The sequence below is a fragment of the Condylostylus longicornis genome, unplaced genomic scaffold (assembly GCF_029603195.1).
Source record: "Condylostylus longicornis isolate FDR11 unplaced genomic scaffold, ASM2960319v2 ptg000040l, whole genome shotgun sequence".
Classification (NCBI taxonomy): Eukaryota; Metazoa; Arthropoda; class Insecta; order Diptera; family Dolichopodidae; genus Condylostylus; species Condylostylus longicornis.
In genome coordinates, this window is record NW_026578009.1 from 4067346 (window position 1) to 4087759 (window position 20414).

At 21.9% G+C, this 20414-nt stretch overlaps 1 protein-coding gene across 7 annotated transcripts in view; it reads left to right on the plus strand.

Moving 5' to 3' along the window:
* Positions 1-1251: 1251 nt before the first annotated feature.
* LOC129609846 (protein anoxia up-regulated-like) overlaps positions 1252-20414 on the plus strand; it is a 49102-nt gene continuing 29939 nt past the window's right edge. For 3 of the 7 annotated variants that reach the window (XM_055521972.1, XM_055521974.1, XM_055521976.1), the window contains exons 1-5: positions 1252-1614; positions 14832-14867; positions 17702-18160; positions 19556-19668; positions 19747-19871. In XM_055521972.1, coding sequence (XP_055377947.1) covers positions 1540-1614; positions 14832-14867; positions 17702-18160; positions 19556-19668; positions 19747-19871 — 808 coding nt within the window. In that variant the 5' untranslated portion in view covers positions 1252-1539. Of the gene's footprint in view, positions 1615-8517; positions 9003-11529; positions 12252-14831; positions 14868-17701; positions 18161-19555; positions 19669-19746; positions 19872-20112; positions 20278-20414 lie in introns of those variants that run through there. The other 4 variants (XM_055521975.1, XM_055521973.1, XM_055521979.1 and 1 more) reach the window with 4 other exon arrangements.

Here is a 20414-nt window from a genome sequence, read left to right on the forward strand (position 1 = left end):
CCAAACTTTATTTAAATTTTATTTCACTCTTTATTTATTAAGTGATCACATTTTAAGAACGCAAAATTCTTTTGGTAAGCTTGTTTTCCATGATATACATATAATATATTTCAACATATTGAAGCCCATAATCAAAAATTTAGTCGATCAAGCCATTGATTTACAGTTTATATGTACACATTTCTATTGTTTATAATTGAAGTTAATTTGAAACTATTTGCTGCAGTAGTTACAGAAATGCTAAGAACATAACTATGATATTTTAATTAAAAAACACATTAAAATTAAAACTAATTTTAAATAACTTTAGTTATGGAATTGGCTATATGGAAATTTTATAGTTAGTTAAATCGTATGTGACAGGGAGAATTTTTTTCTAGAGAAAAAATATCTTCACTAAAATTCGTTCTGTGTACAAAATTTCATCTTTTAAATGGTTACCTTGAGTATTGTTAATTTTTAAACTTCTTCATAATTCTAATCGTATATTTTTAATACTACAATATGTACATGAAATTTCGTCAGGAGTTCATGTTAAATTCGCAATACTATTTTTATATACCTTTATAGAAATATAGTTTTTGTTTGTTTTGTTTGGATTCAAACAAAATACAATTGGGTATTAAACCAGAGTGGAAAAATAAATTTATTATTGAATTATTTATATTATTTAGGTTATGAGTGAATCAAGATTTTTAGAAGCTTAACAATTAGATTTCCAAAATTGATTCAAAAAAATAGAAAATGAAATTTCATATATAGAATATTTTATTTATTAATTTGAAAGAATTCACCTTGTTAACGAAAGACCACTTCGAAATCAAAAAAAAACCATCCAATAAAATTATTTTTGCAAATATGTATGCATATATGTGGTTGTGTATGTATAATAATTTTAATTTATAAATTAATATGTAAACAGAAAATTTAAAATAACAAAATAAAAAAAATTTTTTTTTGAAATCGTTTTTATAAACAAAAAATTTTTCATTTCCAAAAATAATATTTTTAATTTTTTTTCTTCTCTTATTTTCGTTTTTCTCGCTATATACTTATAATATACACTTAAATATGCTGATATGTATGTATGTGTCATAATTATATGTACATTTCATATTTACATACATCGAAGAAAATATATTTTCAAAAAAAAAAAAAAAAAAAAACAAAAAATTGATTTTTTTTTTAATTTTAAAAATTTATTTTTTTTTTTTTGTTTTCCTTCACCTATAATATTAAAATTGAAAATTTTCATTTTTAGACGATCACGAACTAGTGTAGAGTGAACTTCTTATTCGAATTTCGGGTGAATTGAAAAACCATCGCATATACAAAAAATTAAAAACCGTATATATTTGAAAAAACAAACAAAAAAATTGCAAAAAAAAAAAAATTTATAATCGAATTTTAATTTTAATTTTTTGTATTAACGCAACACAGCACCACCGACTCAAAATCTAAATTTCTAATCTAAAAAAAAAAATTTTTAAGCGAATTATTTAACAAAAAAAAAAAAAATTAAAACATAAAATTACAAAAATGGTTTACACAAGTGATTATTACACGACCAGGTCTTATTCATCAAGACCAGTAGTTTCTTCGTATACAGTTTCGGTAAGAATAATGTATATACATACAATTTATATATATATATATATATATACATAATTATATTTAAAATATTGAATAATTTAAAATCAATAAAATTAAAATTTTAAATTTGAAATAATTTTTTTTTGGTTTGTTTTTTTTTTTTTTTTTTGTTGGAATAAAATGCATTATACAAAATTTTTTGTTAAATTTCCCTTTTTTAATACAATGAATTCTTAATTTTTAATTTTTTTTTTTATCTCTTCTAAAATTAACACATTAAATTTATATTAAAATATTAAAAATTAAATGAAATTTTTTTAAAAATTATAAAAAAAATTAATTAATAAAAAGTATTTTTTTTTTTTTGACATTTCCAATTTATTTGTTTGATAAACGGCAATTGTGATCTATTTACTCTTTAATTGTATTAAGAGATATTGAGAAAAAACAAAATTGCTATGATCAATTCACAATAAACTGAAATGAAGAAGAAGAAGAAAACTAAATTATATTCAAAAAGATGCGTCTTAAATGAATTTTTTTTTTTTTCGAAATAAATATTAAAAAATTTTAAAAATTTTAAAAATGAATGAGTGCAAAATATATATATATATAAAAAATAAGTAAAAATAAAAAATTTTCAATCGAATATTTTCCTCGAAAATGCAAGAAAATAATTGCAAAAAAAAAAAAACACACAAAAATTTTTACTTTTCCTAATTTATTAAGAAATTTCTTGCAATATTTTAATTTTAAAATAAAATATATGTCATATAATAGTATATATTATATAACACAAATATAGTGGTTACTTATTAATTCTGTTATATAAAAAATCGAAAAAAAAAATTGTATATATGTAATGTTATATATTTCTTTATATAGGAACTTTCATAAGTATATCTCATATTATTTAAATTTTAAAAATATTTCAAAAAATTATAACCATTATAAAACTAAAAAAAAAATAAAGAAATAATGTGGCAGTGACAAATTTAAAAACAAAAACATTTAAAGTGTGATTTAATAATTATATTTTGTTTTTTAATATTTTTTCATATTAATATTGTGAATTGTTTTTAATACGAGTATCATTTGTAATATAACAATTAAAATTACTACGTATACTTAATGTTTAAAAATGTATACATCAAATTTTATTTAAAAATTTTGAAAAATATAACAATTATCTTAATTATTAGAAAATTTTTAAGTATTTATTTTAAGAATTTTAAATAAAAATTATATTGAAAACTATAAAAAATAAAAGTATGCGTAGTAAATTTAAAAAAAAATATATAATAGTTTTGAAAAAAAAAAAAAAAAACTATTTAAGTACAATAAAATAAACTATTTGAACAATTTTAATGAATGATATTAGTAAAAATTAAATAAAAACTTTCATACATGCTTAACAAGAATAAAAGAATAAAATATTTTAAATAAGACATTGAAAATTTGTTACATAACTATTAAAATAATTGAAAAGAACGAAAAAATAAAAAAAAATTTATTAAAGAATTTTTTGTTTTTTGTTTAAATAATGCTTTTTAATTATTATAAAGCTTTGCTAATTATTTAATTTATTTAAAATTGTGTATAACAGTTTTCAATAATAATTTCATTATTTTTTTTTTTTTTTATAATGCATGATAATTAATATATATAAAATTTTTAATATGAAAAATTTTTTTTTGTTAATTTTTCCTTTTTCCATTTTTACATTTTGTTATTCGTTAAAAAAACTGGAAATGTGCATGCGATTTTATAAAAAGAGTAAAATTAAACTGAAATTGTAATATTAATCATATGTCGTTCAATTAGCTTGAAAATATTCTAAATTTTGTATTAAGAGTACAATTTAGTTCTCATATACGTTAGGGAACATTTAGTTCCTACATATATATTTTGAATTTCTGTTAATTATATACTTTTAAAATTTGAAATATAGTTAGTTAAAATAAAACAATTACGAGTATTAGGTTCATATTTATGTTAGAATTTTGTTATTACAATTAAATATTTATTTATGAAGAGTATAATGAATTCAGTCGGGTAGACAGTCCAACCATAATTAATAACAATTAATAACTATAATACTTAAAATTATTAAAAAATTATAAATATTGATAATTTTTTGAGCTTAAACATTTTATTACAGCTTAAGCCTTTAAAATCTTGATATAAAAAAATGTTTTTTTTCTTTCGATATATTTTCTGTATAAATAAAAGCTTTTTTAACGGCTAACGAATTATATTAAACCTCTCCAATGGTGTTCTTACAAAATATTTGTTTAAAGTTTCTACCTTTTTTTTTGAAAAGAAAATTATAAGTAAAAAGGCTTGGATATGTTAAAATTTCGGTCACTTTTTTTTAGAATTCATATAACACAGGAACGGTTTTGATTTGAATTATATACATAAAAGTGTTTCTATATTGGGATATAATTTTCTCTATTTTAAACTTATTTAGTAAATTAAGAAAATTGTTATTTTATAATTAATAATTTTTATTAAATTTAATAATTATTATAAACTCGGCAACGAAAATTTTGAAAATTTCAATATAAAATTTTGTTTATATGACTTTACACTGGAAAAAATAAAATGTATTTTTTCCTATATTAAGAAAATAAAACATAAGTATTTAAAGGATAATCTGATTAGGAAATATGCCAATTTTCCTAGAAATTAATTTGTCAATAACAATAATAATAAAAATGAAAACTATTTGTTGTTTTAAAAAGAAAAAAATTCATTTTTAATTTTAGTTTAGTCAAAAAAATCATTTAAAATTTCAAGAAGCCTAAAAAATATTTTACCAGAAAATCTTATTAATTTTAATTAGTTAAACACTTAATTTTAGTAAATACTATTAAAAATAACTTATATAAAAGTCAAGGCTTCCTTGTTTTTCTATCTATTAAAATTTCATTCTTTTAATTGTTATAAATTTTAACCAAAAATAAATGTTATATATTGGCTATGTTGTTATAAATGAAGGTTAAACACCAAAAAACAAAAACAACAACATTTTATTCAACAAAATTTTCTCTTACTCCTACTACAATCTCACTATACATAAGTATTTCTAGAAGTTTGTACATACATATATACAAATATAAATTCCAAATAACATAAAATAATTATAACACATAAGAGCAAACCATCAATGGCATGGTGTCACTTAGGAAAGTTAATAAAAAAAAAATATATATAAGAAAATTGTAAATTTAGAAAATTTGTTTTTAGTTTTTTTCGTCCAAAAAATCTTGTCAAAATTTGAGATGTTCAATATATGAGATCATTGATAAAATAAATGAAAAAAAAAAAAAAAAATGAAGGAGGAGAGAAAATTATAATTTCTAAAAATTTTTGAAAGAAATTCTCAGAAAAAATATTTTTTTTTCATTTTGTTTTTGCCAAACAATTAAAATTTTTAAATTGGAAATTTTTAAATTTAATTAAATTTTATTTTAAATCTGAATAATAAACGAGATCTTTATTACATAAAAATATTTTTATTGACAATTAAAAATTTTTATTGAATAATTGAACTTTTAAGTACTCAATTTTATACTATATCTTACATATGTATAGGTGTATATTCCAAAATGACCTTAATAGCATAGGATGTTAATTTTGAAGCCATTTTACTTTTGATATGTTGAGGTTACATGCTGAATTTCATTGAGTTCAACCAAAAATTAAATTTGAACTCGATTTTCTCAAACTAATTTAATTATATATATATATATATACTAGTATATATATATATGTATTCGAAAATTCTATATAACTTAACTTTCATGTCAGAGTGTATAAAATTGAAAATTTCAATGTTTCCTAATTTGTATGAAACAAAAATCTCAAGCATATGTGTAAATTTATTAAGTCACAATTGTAATCAATAACATTAGAATATTATAAAAAACAAAGCTTAGAGAAAGAGCTCGAAACTCCTCGAATATTTCGAGATTCGAAGATGAAAGTTCTTCTGAAAAGGCAACATGCACGCATATGAATATGAATACAAAATAATGAATGCAATTTTTTGAATTGATTGGCAACTGCAAAAATATATCGTTTGTTTTGTAAATTTAGCTAAGTAATTTTTGAAAATACAATTCTAGTACTTAATTGAAATTGTCATTATTCTATTCATCTTAATGCCTTGTTCTATTTGTTCTAAAGAAATTCATAAAAGTTATAAATTTGATTATCCTGATTGAAGAAAATATATGTAGAGTAAAATTTTAAAAAATTTAAAAAAAAAAAAATTATTCGACCTCCATCTTGTTTAATAACACTAAATAAAAATGCAATATTATGTGAAATTACTGAAATACCTTATTGGATTTTATCTAAGATATTGGGAAATGTCTTAGTTTTTGAAAAAGCTCTTACTGCTGTTCTACACATTTAGGCATGTCTTATTAAACATAAACACTATACATTCTAGTACTGCTGTTAGTAAGTTATAGAACTAGCTGATTAAATTGCTGAACTGAAGATTCAATAATTTATAGCAATATTGCCTAGTTGCTTTAAGGCATAAATTAAGTTGATATTGGATTTGAATTTTCATTTTCGACAGAAGGATTTTAAATAAAAATTTTATGAAAATTATAGGTACTCGTATATTGATTCCAAAATTATTTCAAATGCTTTATTAAGAATTTTTGATATAAGTATGTGGTTATGAATTTTTACTGTGACTCTAACAGTTACATTATTTATATATACATACATACAAACTTAATCAAATCGCGGCATTATAAATTTTTTTAAATTACATTTTTTTTTTTTAATAAAATGGTTGGCAACCAAATTTTCCAAATTATTTCTTTTATTACCTTTATACATATTTACAAATGGATCAAATTACCACCAAAGAGAAAATATTTTCGTTTTTTCTTTTTTCGTTGCCTATATTTCATTTTCATTTTATATACGAGTATTTTTGACTCGCCCGCAAAATTTAATTTTTCAAAATCTGGAAAAAAAAAGAATACAATTTTATTTTATGATTTTTCTCTTAAATTTTTCCGAGAATTTTGCTCTTTTCTCTGATATTCGTTTTTGTTTTTCCGAATAATATTCTGAATATAAAAATTATTTCATTCTTTGTTAAAATGAAAATGAGAAAAGAAAAGAAAACATTTTTGATTTTAATTTGTTTGCAGCTGCGTATTAAAAATCTCGTATTTGTTGGCCTAAAAATTTTTTCACTTATTTTTAGAAATTACAATAATTTTTTTTTGAAAATAATTTCATTAACCTTGAATAGAAAATATTGAAATTAAAGATATATTATTTACGTATAATGTTATACTTATACACTAAGATTTACTTATATATTTAAATTGGATGTATGTACATACAATCATAATAAATACATATATATACAATATGTACATAAAATAAAATAAATAATATCAATTGAAAAATTTTCTCAAGATATATTTTGTAAATTATATTAGGTTTTATATTTTATTGTGAATTTTTGACATTGCAATTTTAAAATTTACAAAAAAAAAAACCTTGACATAAAATTAAGAAAAAAATTGTATTATAATGCCCGATAATGAAAATGTCCAATTTACAATAACATAATTTGTTTTTGTATTGTATTTGTAGTACAATAATTGTTGGCAAACTTTTATAATATGTCCCATATGAATTTTAATATTATACTATTTACAATTTTTATTGTTACAGTTGTCATTTTTATGTTATTCTTTAAATATTTTAATTAATCATTTTTCGTATAGTTTTCATTTTAAAATTTCTTATGTTCTTAATGCTAATAATGTTTTTAATAATTTTGAAAAATTCGTATAAAGAACGAGTTTTTAGATTTAATTCTTAATTAATTATTTCCCATAAATTTACATGCATACTTGCTCATTGGACTATACTGACTATATGGCAATCAAAAAGAGGAGAGGGAGAGAATCTGGCAGAATGAAAATTAACAAATTATTAACTTCTAATCTGCTTTTAATATAATTTTTTGATACAATTTTTCCAATTTTAATTATTCAATTCCATAACAATTTTTTAATTATCCGTGTATAACAGTATTATACATATGAGCGGGTATAATGAACATGGGTTGTAAAACTTATTTAGGTTTATTGTAAATTAGGATTCAGCATTTATATAAAAAAAAAATGGCACCAAAATTTTAAATATAACGTTATATTTCCAGATTTCTTTATGTTAGTTTAAATACATGTTTAAATCTTCAAAATAAAACTTACCAACAGAAGCCTTTAATAAATTCTATGAAAATTATATTTTCAAAGAAAAAATAAATATTTTTATTAAAGCAAAATACAAAACGTATAAAATTCATTATTAATTTTTTAATAGATACGAATAAACAAATAATTATAAAATATAATTATATTTTACATTTACTATAATACTTATGTAAATTATAATAATTATTTAAATTAATTAGTATAACATTAATAAAAATCCATTAGAACTACTTCAGCTTATTTGAATAATGTATTGTACCTATATAAAAGATCTGCTTTTTAATTAAATCTTTTGTAAATACTTTCATTTTTTCTTACTTATATTTGATTACTTAGCAAATTATAGATTGTAGTTATACATTTTAATTACCATTATTAATAAAATTGATAAAACATGATTCTTTTATAATTTTTATTACCATTTTTAATAAAATTAATTTTTTTAACAAGCATTCGGTAGTATTTTTCATTACATTAAAGAAATAATTTAATTAAAATAAATGCCTTCTGTAAAAACAAAAAAAAAAAAAATTAAAATAAAAGAATAGAAAAAGAAAATATACCTACTACAATAATATAAAATATAAATGTATATGTTTTTTTTAAAATATAATTTAATTGTGGTTGTATTATTATTTCGATATGGAAATTCCAGACATCACGAAGACCAATTTGTCAACGACATGAAATACCATGGGATAAAGTACCATTTGTACCGAGGCCAGCTTTAGTTGCTGATCCAATAACAGCATTCGGCCGTCGTGATAATTCAAAATATTCTGATCGTTATTCGAGAGCCAATAATAATTCAATTCTTGATCCAGCTAATCGTGCTTTAATTAAACCAAGTGCTAAGGTATTAGCACAACCAATTAAACCATATGTATCGGCTAGAGAAAAAACCCGTGAAAGGGTATTTAAACTTGTCGATGAACATACAAAACAAATTGAAGCCGGCGGAAATACAGCAGCTTCGGCTTTTCGAGATAGTATTGATTTTGTACTACCACGACTTCATAGGAAAATTGGTGATGAATTTTCAAGAGAACGAGCAAAATATGCTTATGCTTAAAATATTTATTTATTTTTTTTTTTTTTCACTTTTTTTTTTAATGTTATTTTAACATTACATTGTATTTATATATACAGAAAATGTTTCAAATTTAATGAAAATGTATGTGTATAAAATATACTTACGTAAATTTTTTATACATGTAGTAAAATACACAGAAAAAAAAAATTATTTTACATAAACTTTTCACTTGATAAAATTCAGTAATTTGTTTTTTTTTTTAGTTTTCGTATTGCAATTACTCTTTTTTTTTTCAATTTTTCTTATTTTTTTTAAATTTGCCACTTAAATCATTTTGTTTTTGAATGCCATTTAATGTTGCTTAATGAAAATCGAACGAAAAATAATTTAGTAGAGAAAAAATTTACAAATGAAATTTTATTCTTCCTCCAAAATAACTTTTTTTTTTGTAATTAAACAAAAAAAAAACAAATATACATTCTTTTTTTTTTAATTTATTACAAAATTATAGAGAAGACTTGATTTAGTTAGGATATAATTTAGATAAGTGATCCAATAAAAAATATACAGGGGATGTTTTGTGATTAATTGTTTGAAATTCTTAAAAATTTTAAGAATTTAAACAAGAATTTTGTGAATTTATTTTGAGAAAATTTTAATTTTATTCAAATACAAAGCATTTTTCAATTAAAATCAAATGCTGGTCCAATGCCAGTTTTATATACACAATAATATTTTATATAATATTTTGTAAGTTAAATTTACGTTACGTACTTACATATCGTAATTGTTTAATATTTTGTCAGATTTATGTACGTTACATATAACTTCAATATTTTGTTCAATTTACGTTACGTATTTATATATCGTAAACTGACTATAAAAATAAAATTCTGTTGTTGAGTTAAGTCGAACATTATAATGGGAGACAGACCGCTCTAAATTGATTAATTATGAAAATTTAAAAAGCACACTCATTTTTATAAATAAATAAATAAAAAATAGAAAATATTTTACAATAGACAATCTGATTAACAAAACCATAATAAGAATTTCACATTAAATCACTTAACATTCTTTTACAAAATATTAAAGGCTAATAATATTAAATATAATATAATAAAATTGTTAATTAATATTTATAATACAATTAATAGTGTTAAGAATATTTTTTTGTTTTTAAATATCAAAATTAATATTGATTTATTGACACAAAATATTAATATTATATATACAGGATTGTTATATAATGGTTTATCATACAAATATAATGAAATCGGGAAAGTTATTCAAATAATATGAAGATTACAGTAAAACCTCTATAAATCAAACACTTAAAATCTCATAATTTTAGTCCGTATAATACTAAATGTAGAAAAAAAAAACAATAAAATTAAAGCCTAATATAATTTGTTTAAATAAATTATAAACATAATTTAATTCTAAAAAGAGATATTTGTTATATAATATAGCAAGCATTATTTGTATAGAGATTGCACTGTTATCTTGTTTAAGATATTATTAAATTAATTTAATTTTAAATGTCATGTTTCTAATTTTACATAATTTATAATATATTCGTCCTATACATACTTACATTTAATATAACAGTTTATTAATATTTTTAATAATAAATTAAAGCATTTCCGATATAACATTGGTTATAACATTAATATCGTAATTTGTACTGAAATATTTAAAAAAAAAAACTTTTATATTTAATATTTTGTTGTCGTAAATATTTAGAAAAAAAAAATTAAGAATCTCTTTCAAGAAAATGCACAATATAAAAAAAACATGTAATAATTGAATAAATATACATATATAGCAATATTATACTATATACCATATTATATATTATACTCTAATATATATTTACATACAATTCCACACAAAATACTCGTATATATATATATGTATATATTTATTATATATACATTATAATATGAGTATTTAACCAAGGAAAAAAAACTGAAATTTATATACAAAAAAAACTTACCCATATGTACATTAAAAACTATAAAAATTTTGTCGCCGCAATATAATTATTAAAATAAATTTTTTAATATAAAAAATATATAAAAAAAAAAAAATTTCAAAATTAAAATAATTTTCGACGATCTTTTTGAATTTTTTTTTTCTCATTTAAATTTTTTAATAAAAATTTTATTATTCAATCAATAGAAAAAATTCTTGAAATTATTACAAGCTAATTGATAGCTTTTCCTAAAATCTTTTTGATTAAATATATTTTAATTATACGTACTAAACAAAAATTCTACAAAATTATTTTATTTCGCGTTATATTTTTTTTTTGATATTTTTGTTTACAATTCAGTTAAAGGGCCTGTTTCTTAATTATTTTTTTTATTATATTATTTTTGAATTAATTGAAAAATAATGATTTTATTTTATTCAAATTTTTTGATACTAATCATTTATAATATATACTTTATATATATATTTGGTATATATATATATATATATTCAAAATTAAATCAATACTATATATATATACTCCAAAAAAAAAAAAAATAAATTAAAAAAAAAAAAACAAATATTTTTTTTTTATCCTTTGGATTTGTTGTAAATATTATGATATATAATATGTTATATAAATATTGCAATTCACAGACTCCACGTGTATACTTGACTACAGAAAGACCAGGTCTTCATCAATCCCGTAATCATGAATATTCATATTCATCAACAGTTGAATCTCGTTCAAATTCAAATGATCCATTAAGTAATCGTACTCAACGTTCAACTTATACAAGTGAAAGAAATGCTAGTTCTGGTCCCGGTGGTTATTATTCCACCGAACGTACATCAACAACTGGTGCTGGTCCCGGTGGTTATAGTTATTCATCAACATCATCTGGCAGACTGCCCGGTGGTACTTCATACAGACATTATTCATATCGTGTCTAAACACAAAAAGCAAAAACAAAAAAAAAAAATTAAATTCAATTAAACAATATTGAATAATATAATATCTTTATGAAAACATATACAATTATAATTTTATATTAATAATATACACAGAGAAAAAAACAATTTAATAAAATAATGCGAAAAGCAAAAAATGTAATGAAGTAAACAAAAAAACAAAAATAATAAAAAAAAAAATTGTAGTATTCTAACTAATCTCATAGTAACATTAATTTATTATTTAATTATATACACACATTATATATTTATTATTTTACTTATATATATATATACATTCATATTATTAGTTTATGGAAAGCAGGATATAAAAATGTGCATTTCAAAGAGGTTCAATGAATTGCATTAAGCAAACAAGAAAAGGAAAAATTAAAAAATAAAATGAAAATTGTTTTTGAGGAAAAGTTTTGATTATTGTTTGGATTGCTTTTAAAATCTTGTTTTTTTACTTAATTTTTTTTTTTTTTTTGTATAAACTATACTAAAAAAATTTTAATAATTAAATTTATCAAGTTTTTAAAATTGAAACAAAAAAAAATTTTGTGTGTTTTTTTCTTTATTTTTCTCACTTCTTTTTATTTCTACAGCATATACATACAAATATTTTATGTATAGTTTAGATTTATGACAAAAAAAAAATAAATATTTTGCAACTTTATTATATAAGAACCTACTCGGTTTACAATTCAATTATAAAGGCATAACTATACATTAAGCCTTTATGATTGAAGAGCCTTATTTATACTTTTATAGACTGAATTGAATTGAAAATTAAATTAATGGAAAAATTAATTTTTCATATATATATACATCATATATAATTTATAATTAATCATTAATTATGATTGATAGTTCCGAGACATTATTTTACTTTTTCTAAGAGCTATGTTTAAATAATTGAATATAAAGTAAAAAACGCAAGGATTAAATAAATAAAAATGCACTTATTCATTTTTTTAAGAAAATTTTTATTGAATTTTAAAATAATCAGGTTGAATTAATATTTAATTAAAAAAAAAAACATATATAAATTATAAAAAAAAATAAAGACGCAATACAAATTTGGTTTAGAAATTTTATACATGAATTTTCGAAAACCACTAAACAAGAGAGCAGTAGATTTTTCTCAAAACTTATATAATATATTTTTGTAAATTTTTAGATAAACAAACAATGGCCATTATAAATTTAAATAATTTATGAAAAAATGAGAAAAAATAGAGTTTATCGTGTCAACTCTGTGATACGGCTGTACAAATTTGTTATCCTATGTGAGAATAATTTCAGTACTGTGTTTTCTATATTTCTTAAGATATGGCAAAACTATTAATGAAGTTGTATGGCAACTACCAGAAAGAGCCAATTAATTTCAACGACTTTTATCAAACACATTGGCTCTATTAATATATTCGCTTGTGTGAAATTTCTATATTACAGCTTTCATAGTTTCTAAGATATAGTCAAATAAGTTGTATGGCAGCTACTCGAAACAGTACTCCGTGCATATCCAATTTAAATACCGTTCTGTCATTTATTATAATAAATAATATGTGAAAATTTGGTGAATTTGGGTCAATTAGTTTTTGAGTTATTATTGGGACGGACGGACGGACAGACAAAGCTAAATCGACACACGACACTGATTAAAAACATACACTTGAGTCTATATCTCAGACCATTATTTCTTAACGTTATAAATAATAAGGCAAATTTAGTATACCCTTCGAACATACGTTCGTACGGGTATAATTATCAAAATTTTCAATTAATACAGTAACTTCAGAATTGCAATAATATTGCATTGCAATACATTTCATCAATTACAATTGATAAGCTGAATTTTGTATTAATTCTGTATTAGTGCAATTTCGAAGTCAAGAATACTTGAAAAAGTTTCTTACTTAAAAAAAAAAAACTCTTACATACATACATGGCAATTGTGACAAAAGTGAAATGCGTTCATATATAATACCGTGGAATATTTAAAATTAAATCTATTACAAAGACTGATGACTGTCTGATAACTGTCTGGTGGCATATCACATTGAAATTATCTCATTGAGCTCAGGTTTAACGTTAAAATTTAATAATTATAGTTTCAAAAATTATAACCAACATAATAAGTTCATCTCTGTTCAAAACTCGGATAAAAAATTAAGTTTCGCCATTTTACTTTTAAAAAAAATCGATAGTAAATCAGAGGAGGATAGAGTGATTTCTGTTATTTGTTTTAAGACAAAATCTAATATTAAACTGTGTTGTATATGTAGTACAACTTATATCAAATTTAGCTTAAATCCTAGTCTTCGTACTATATTATAAACAGTAATTTAGATATTTTCATATATGTAAACAGTACCTAATATGTACGAGTATATTCACCTCTAAGTTTTTTACACTTCCTTGAATCTGGATTAAACGGTTGTAAATTCTTTAAAAGCACAAATTTTTAATTACAATCTATAATATGATCAGGAAAATTTTTATGTAATTGTATTTATTTGTTTTAGTATGCTAGAACTTGAGACATTATTAGTGAGTTTTTATAATTACAATTGACACATTATTTTTTCGAAATCATACAGATTAGTAATTGTATGATGAACAATCATACAAATATTGCAATTTTGTTTTTATTGCAACGTATAAAAATGTATGCTTTATGTATACCTTGACTTCACATATCACACCTTATGCACTTGTGAAATTTTTCTTATAAATTTGAGCTCAATCAAATTTAACAGAATAAAGAAAAGTAATATTTTTTGATAAAATTATGCCTGGAGCGCTACATGCAAAAAAAATTAATTTTTATTAAAAATATTTTATATAATTCAAAAAAGGGAATAGAATTGAGTATAATGCATTTTATATTTTTTTAATGAAAAAAATTAATGAAAAAAATTAGACAAACATTTACACTTCAACCAATTATCAATTAAATTGTAAGATTGTAAAATTATTTCTTTTTTCTTTTTGTTTTATAGTATCCAGTTTCCTCATACTCGACAGGAAAATCTACCGTAAGTATATTTTACACTTTATAATAACAATTTTTCTAAAAATTTTTAGGTTTTCTTTAAGAACAAATTAAAAGTGAAAATTTTAGGAACAAATTAGATTTTTTTTTTTTATAAAATGATAATAACAAGATTTCTTTTAGAATAAACCGAAAACCGAAGATTATATCTCGACGAACAAATAATTTTAACTAGCGATAATTATTGTGAAAAAAAAAATTAAAAAAAAACGGCAATTATATTTTAATTAGAAATACAAATAATTCTTGTTTTTTTCTAAATTCTATGTGAAAAAGCAATAAAGATCCCATTTATAGCTAAATAAAGTTGGGTCAAACCAACGGCAAGTATCATAGCACTTTTTCGTCCAATAAATGAAAATATTGCTTTTAAAAACAATCTATGTATGCCTACTACACTATTAAAATTATTTTCATTCATATACGAAACTACTTCTAGGATTGCATATATTTAGGATGAACGATTTATGCAATCTTTGAAATAAAGTAAAAATTAATTCAATGAGGTGTTAACATAATGCTCGATTTTAAGAGTTAATTTTGTGAGTTAAGAAAAATAATTATATTTTTTAATGTCATGGAATTCACCGTTAGCTTCTTGAGTTTATAGAAACTTGAAAAAGCTTACGATTTCGGGAAATATAAGGCGTAAAAAATTCAAATTTTATAAATTTCGAGAGGCGATAACTTGAGAGGGGATAGAGATGGAAAAACATTTTTTTCTAACAAAATGAACTATTTATTAGTTTATAAAAGTTGCTGAAATTTCAGAACCTTACAATTTGTGGTCTAGAGGAAAAACGACATCAAATATTCGCAAAAAATGTATTTTAGATAACGGTAAATTTGAACGGCCATTTTGTTTTTTTAAAGTTCAAGTATAGTATGCCGCGGTAGAATAAGCTAACCACTATATTTCTGTGTTTGCAAAGTTTAAAAAATGCTTATGTTTTCACTTGAATCAAAAATGCTCATCCTTATGGTTTTAGGAGAGTATAATTTTTTGAAGGGGGCAGATAGGTAAAAATTTTGTTCTACGGTAATAAATTTCTAGTAAAAATCTATGTACATATGAAATTTCAGCTTTCTATCTTAAAGGGTGTATAGGCTCTGTAAACATGTTCACGGACGAACGGACGAACAGAGTGAAACTAATAAGCACTGTTTTATAAAAAATTTTTAGAAAAGTCCTAAAACTAAAAAAAAAAATTGACTATTTCATTATACGAAAAATCTCACCTGAAACTAAAAATAAACATTTAGCTTAGCTATACCAAAAAAATGTTATGGAATAAAAAACAAAAAATCAAATACGCCAACATTTTTATAAAAAATAATTTTAGCATATGGCACATGTGTTCATTTCATCTCTTGACATAAAGGCTAAAATGTCTTTATATTTACGAATTTAAAAAAAAAAGAGAAAACTCATATGTACAACGTTACATAATTATACCAATACTTATAAACATATGTATAAAATGAGACATTTATATACATACTACTAGAATACTACTAGAATGTATGTGTACATGTTACTGTTTATATTCTTTATATGTGTGTACATGGTATTCAACAAGTCGCTTTCTATTTCAGTTACATTCAGATTTTTTGACAAAAATATTGGAAAATTTTCAAACTGTTTTTTTTTTTTTTTTTTTGTGGCTAAAATACCTATGGGAACGTATGTAGGAATATCGGAATGCGTTCAAATCATTTACATTCTTGACATGTCAGGGATATTGTGCGATTTTATTTTGGTTTGTAGCAAAGTTATGCACATATTTGGCAGATCAGGTGTAATGTCCCGTATGGAACTCTTATAAAAATAAATAATAACGCAGGGAAATTTTTATATTTGATCAGAATGACAACAAAATTAGACTTTAATTGTTGAAATTAAATTCTTTATAATTTTAGAAATAATTTTAGTACCTATAGATATTTAAAAAAAATTTTTATTATTTGCCATAAGTCATTGATCTTAGCTTTTACGAAAAAAAGGAAATCTAATGAACACATTCTTATAAAACCATAAAAATTAAAAATAATTACTTTTTATTTGTCTTTCTTAACCTTTTATACTTACATATGAATAATATGTATGTACATATATAAAAATTTCACTTAATCTTCATAAAGTGAAATAGAAAAGTGAAAAAAAAGGAAACGCAACATATTTCTTCAAAATTAATAAATTGGCAGAGTTGGCCGTGTTTGTGATACTCGAATGAAAGAATAATTCTACTGTAATTGCTACACTGTTTCAGACAACCTTGCTTTTTTTATATGTATAGTGCTTTTACTGAAATCCCCATGTTACCATATTTGTTTATACAAAATTTCAGTACTTTACCTTAAGTAGTTTCTTAGATATATGTCCTCTTCTCCACACGAACTATTTTTTCCAAAAAACTGCCAAAGAAATACTCGCCGAGAGCTTCAACATTATATCTGTACCCCGCTGTAGAAAGATGAAGTAAGTAAGAATAGATGAAGAAATTATCATTTAACCCTCAGATTTATTCATATGAACGGGTATTGACACAATCAACTTTAATATTCTTTGTTCAAGATTAAACTGTATTCGTTTGCCAAAAGTTTGTTTCTATCAAATTTTGAATTAAACAGAGAGAAAAAAAAAATTGTTATTATAAAAGAGGAAATTAAAATAGTTGGTTTGCAAAAACTTTATATAAGACCCAAAAAGAAATACCTTCAAATATGTTTTCGGAAATAAAATGAAATTTTATCCTACTTTGAACATAAAATACTTTAATTATTTATAAACGCATCGTATAACTTTAAATATTTCAGGTATATACTGCTTCAAGTTACCCACTCTCATCCTACACAAGCAGAGTAATTCCCTATTATAGCAGCAGAGTTTATACATCTCCAGTTCGAGTAATTACAACACCTATCAGCACATATTCATCACGTGTTTATAGATCTCCATCACCGGTAAGAACAATTACAACAACACGTATTGTCAGATCACCATCCCCTGTTCGTGTAATATCAACACCAATCACATACACCCGTGTGATCAGCTCTCCAGTTCGTGTTATTTCTTCACCAATTCGTTATTTTTCATATCCAACATACAGGCCATATATTGCCAGTCCATACATTGACACAGAAATTTCACCTCGTATTAGTTTGAGAACAACTCCAGCAACACTTGCTCGTGAATATGACAGAATATTGAATAAAGTAAGACCACGCTATGGTTATCGTCCTCTTGATGAATACTTAAATTCAGAAGCATTTATTGTAAGTACAGAATCTTCCAAAATATTGGAAGATATTCAACTATAAAAAAACTAAGCGCTTTACCATAAATATTTTCGAAATGCACAATCATTTTATATTTTTAATTACAATTAAATTTAAAAAAAAATACCCGATAATCGTCAAATATATTTAAAATAGCATATATAAAAAAAAAACTAAAAATACGACTAAAAGCGCTTAATCTTCATGAGCATATTTGAAATGATAATATCTAACATTTTATACTAAAAATAAATGAGTTAACAAGCATTTTATAACAAGATCATAGGAAATTTATAATTTTGATTAAATTGATATAATAGAAGCACAAGTTTTCAGTCTGCACAATGCATATATTGGTATTTTAAAAGTTTTTAAACGGAGTCAGTTGGATTTACCCCTGATTAATAGTAAAGATAACAAACAAACCGGAATTTCTCATTTTTCAAACTCTATTAATAGTTTTCCAGGTAATTAATCTTGATTATGAGGCCCATATCATTAAAAATTATTACACTTTAATTAAGTAAATATTTTAAAATAAAAACCTTTAGAAATCAGACTAGCTTCCTTCTAGTTTTCTCGGCCTCAAAGCCAATTCATTTTTCTATTATAAATATTTAGTCCAAGATATCTTTGATTGAAGCTAGGGGCCTGTATAAATATCTACTGCATTTAAATGATGATAAATATCTACTGCATTAAAACGGTGTAATATCAATTTAGAACAAGATATTTTTAAAATCGAATTAAATTATGTTTGTACGAGAACTACTGTAGCTAATGGTTTTAACTGGATGAGTCAAATTTGCTATTCAAAAGTTATTGACATGTTATTGTAATAATATAAAAATAGCATTCTAATTTGTCTTAGAAAACAGTCTCCCATTTACAGACTAAAAAACCACAACCATCTGTTATTGTGAGTAATCCACTCCTACCCAATAAATATTAAGCCTCTATTAAAATTTTTCCAAATACAATTCTTTATTTCTTCTCCGATATATGTATGTGTAACACAATTAACAATTAATGGCAACATTACTTTGTTATTAACCAGTATTTTAAAGTTACTTGGATTAAGATTGTAAGTCTTCAATTGTAATTTTTTTCAGCAAATTTTATAAGAATTTTTTAACAATAATTTTTTAACATGATCATCAATATTTACAGCTTTTAATAAACAACCAATCTTAACAGCTCATAATTTATTTCTCATCAAGTTCTACACTATTTGCAATTACAATTCTTTGTATAATTTTCTATAATATATCTTTGTCTCACCATTAATCTTTGTTGTAATACAAATACCAAAATTGTATATTTTATAACATATACTCGTATACGAGTACATAAATAATATTAATTTATTTTTAATTTTTGAAATTCAATTAGAATTTCGATTCAGAAACAAGAAGAATTCGAAATGATGCACACTCTGTATTGAGAGAAATTCATAGTAAAGTACCACACCGTGCTAGAAGTATAACACCATACTACACCATAGAGTAAGAAAAATAAATTTTCTATTTTCATATAGATAAGTATTTAATTTAAAAAAAAAAATAATTTTTATGAAATTTTAGTGATGCTCCAAATAGTTTGAGCGGTCTTAAATCTTATGTATCAAGAATTACTGATCCAACAAGACATATCATCAGAGAAGTTAGATCAATGTCATTGATTCCTGAATCACCAAGGAAATATATGGGTAAGTTAGAGCAAATAATAAAATAATTTTTAACTATAATAAAATATGTATTATAATACATATACTATGTATTACATTATATATTTCTTATATATGTTATAACTGTATATCAATTTATATATTAATTATATTAAGATATCGAAATTTTTTATTTAAAATTAATGAATTAAATAAATTCTAAATGAAAAAAAAAATCTATTTAAAAAAATATATATGTAAAAAATATATGTAAAAATATAAGGTCCAAGTCATTTGGCTGCTATCCGAATTTGTGATGGCGTACCATATACAAGAAGAAATCCATTCTATGATGCCGATCAAGTAAGAAATGATATAAATCTATTATCATATTATTTAAAAAATCGACGTGCTGCTAACGAGAAACAAATTAAATCTGAAGATAAAGGTAAGGTTTAATTATCTCGTTAAGAACCATCTTTCATTTTGCAAAATAAGTAAAAATCGCCAAAAAAAAAAAATTATCACAATGCTTATAATTGCAAAATTTATTTGCATTACTTCGCGTAATATATTTGATATATA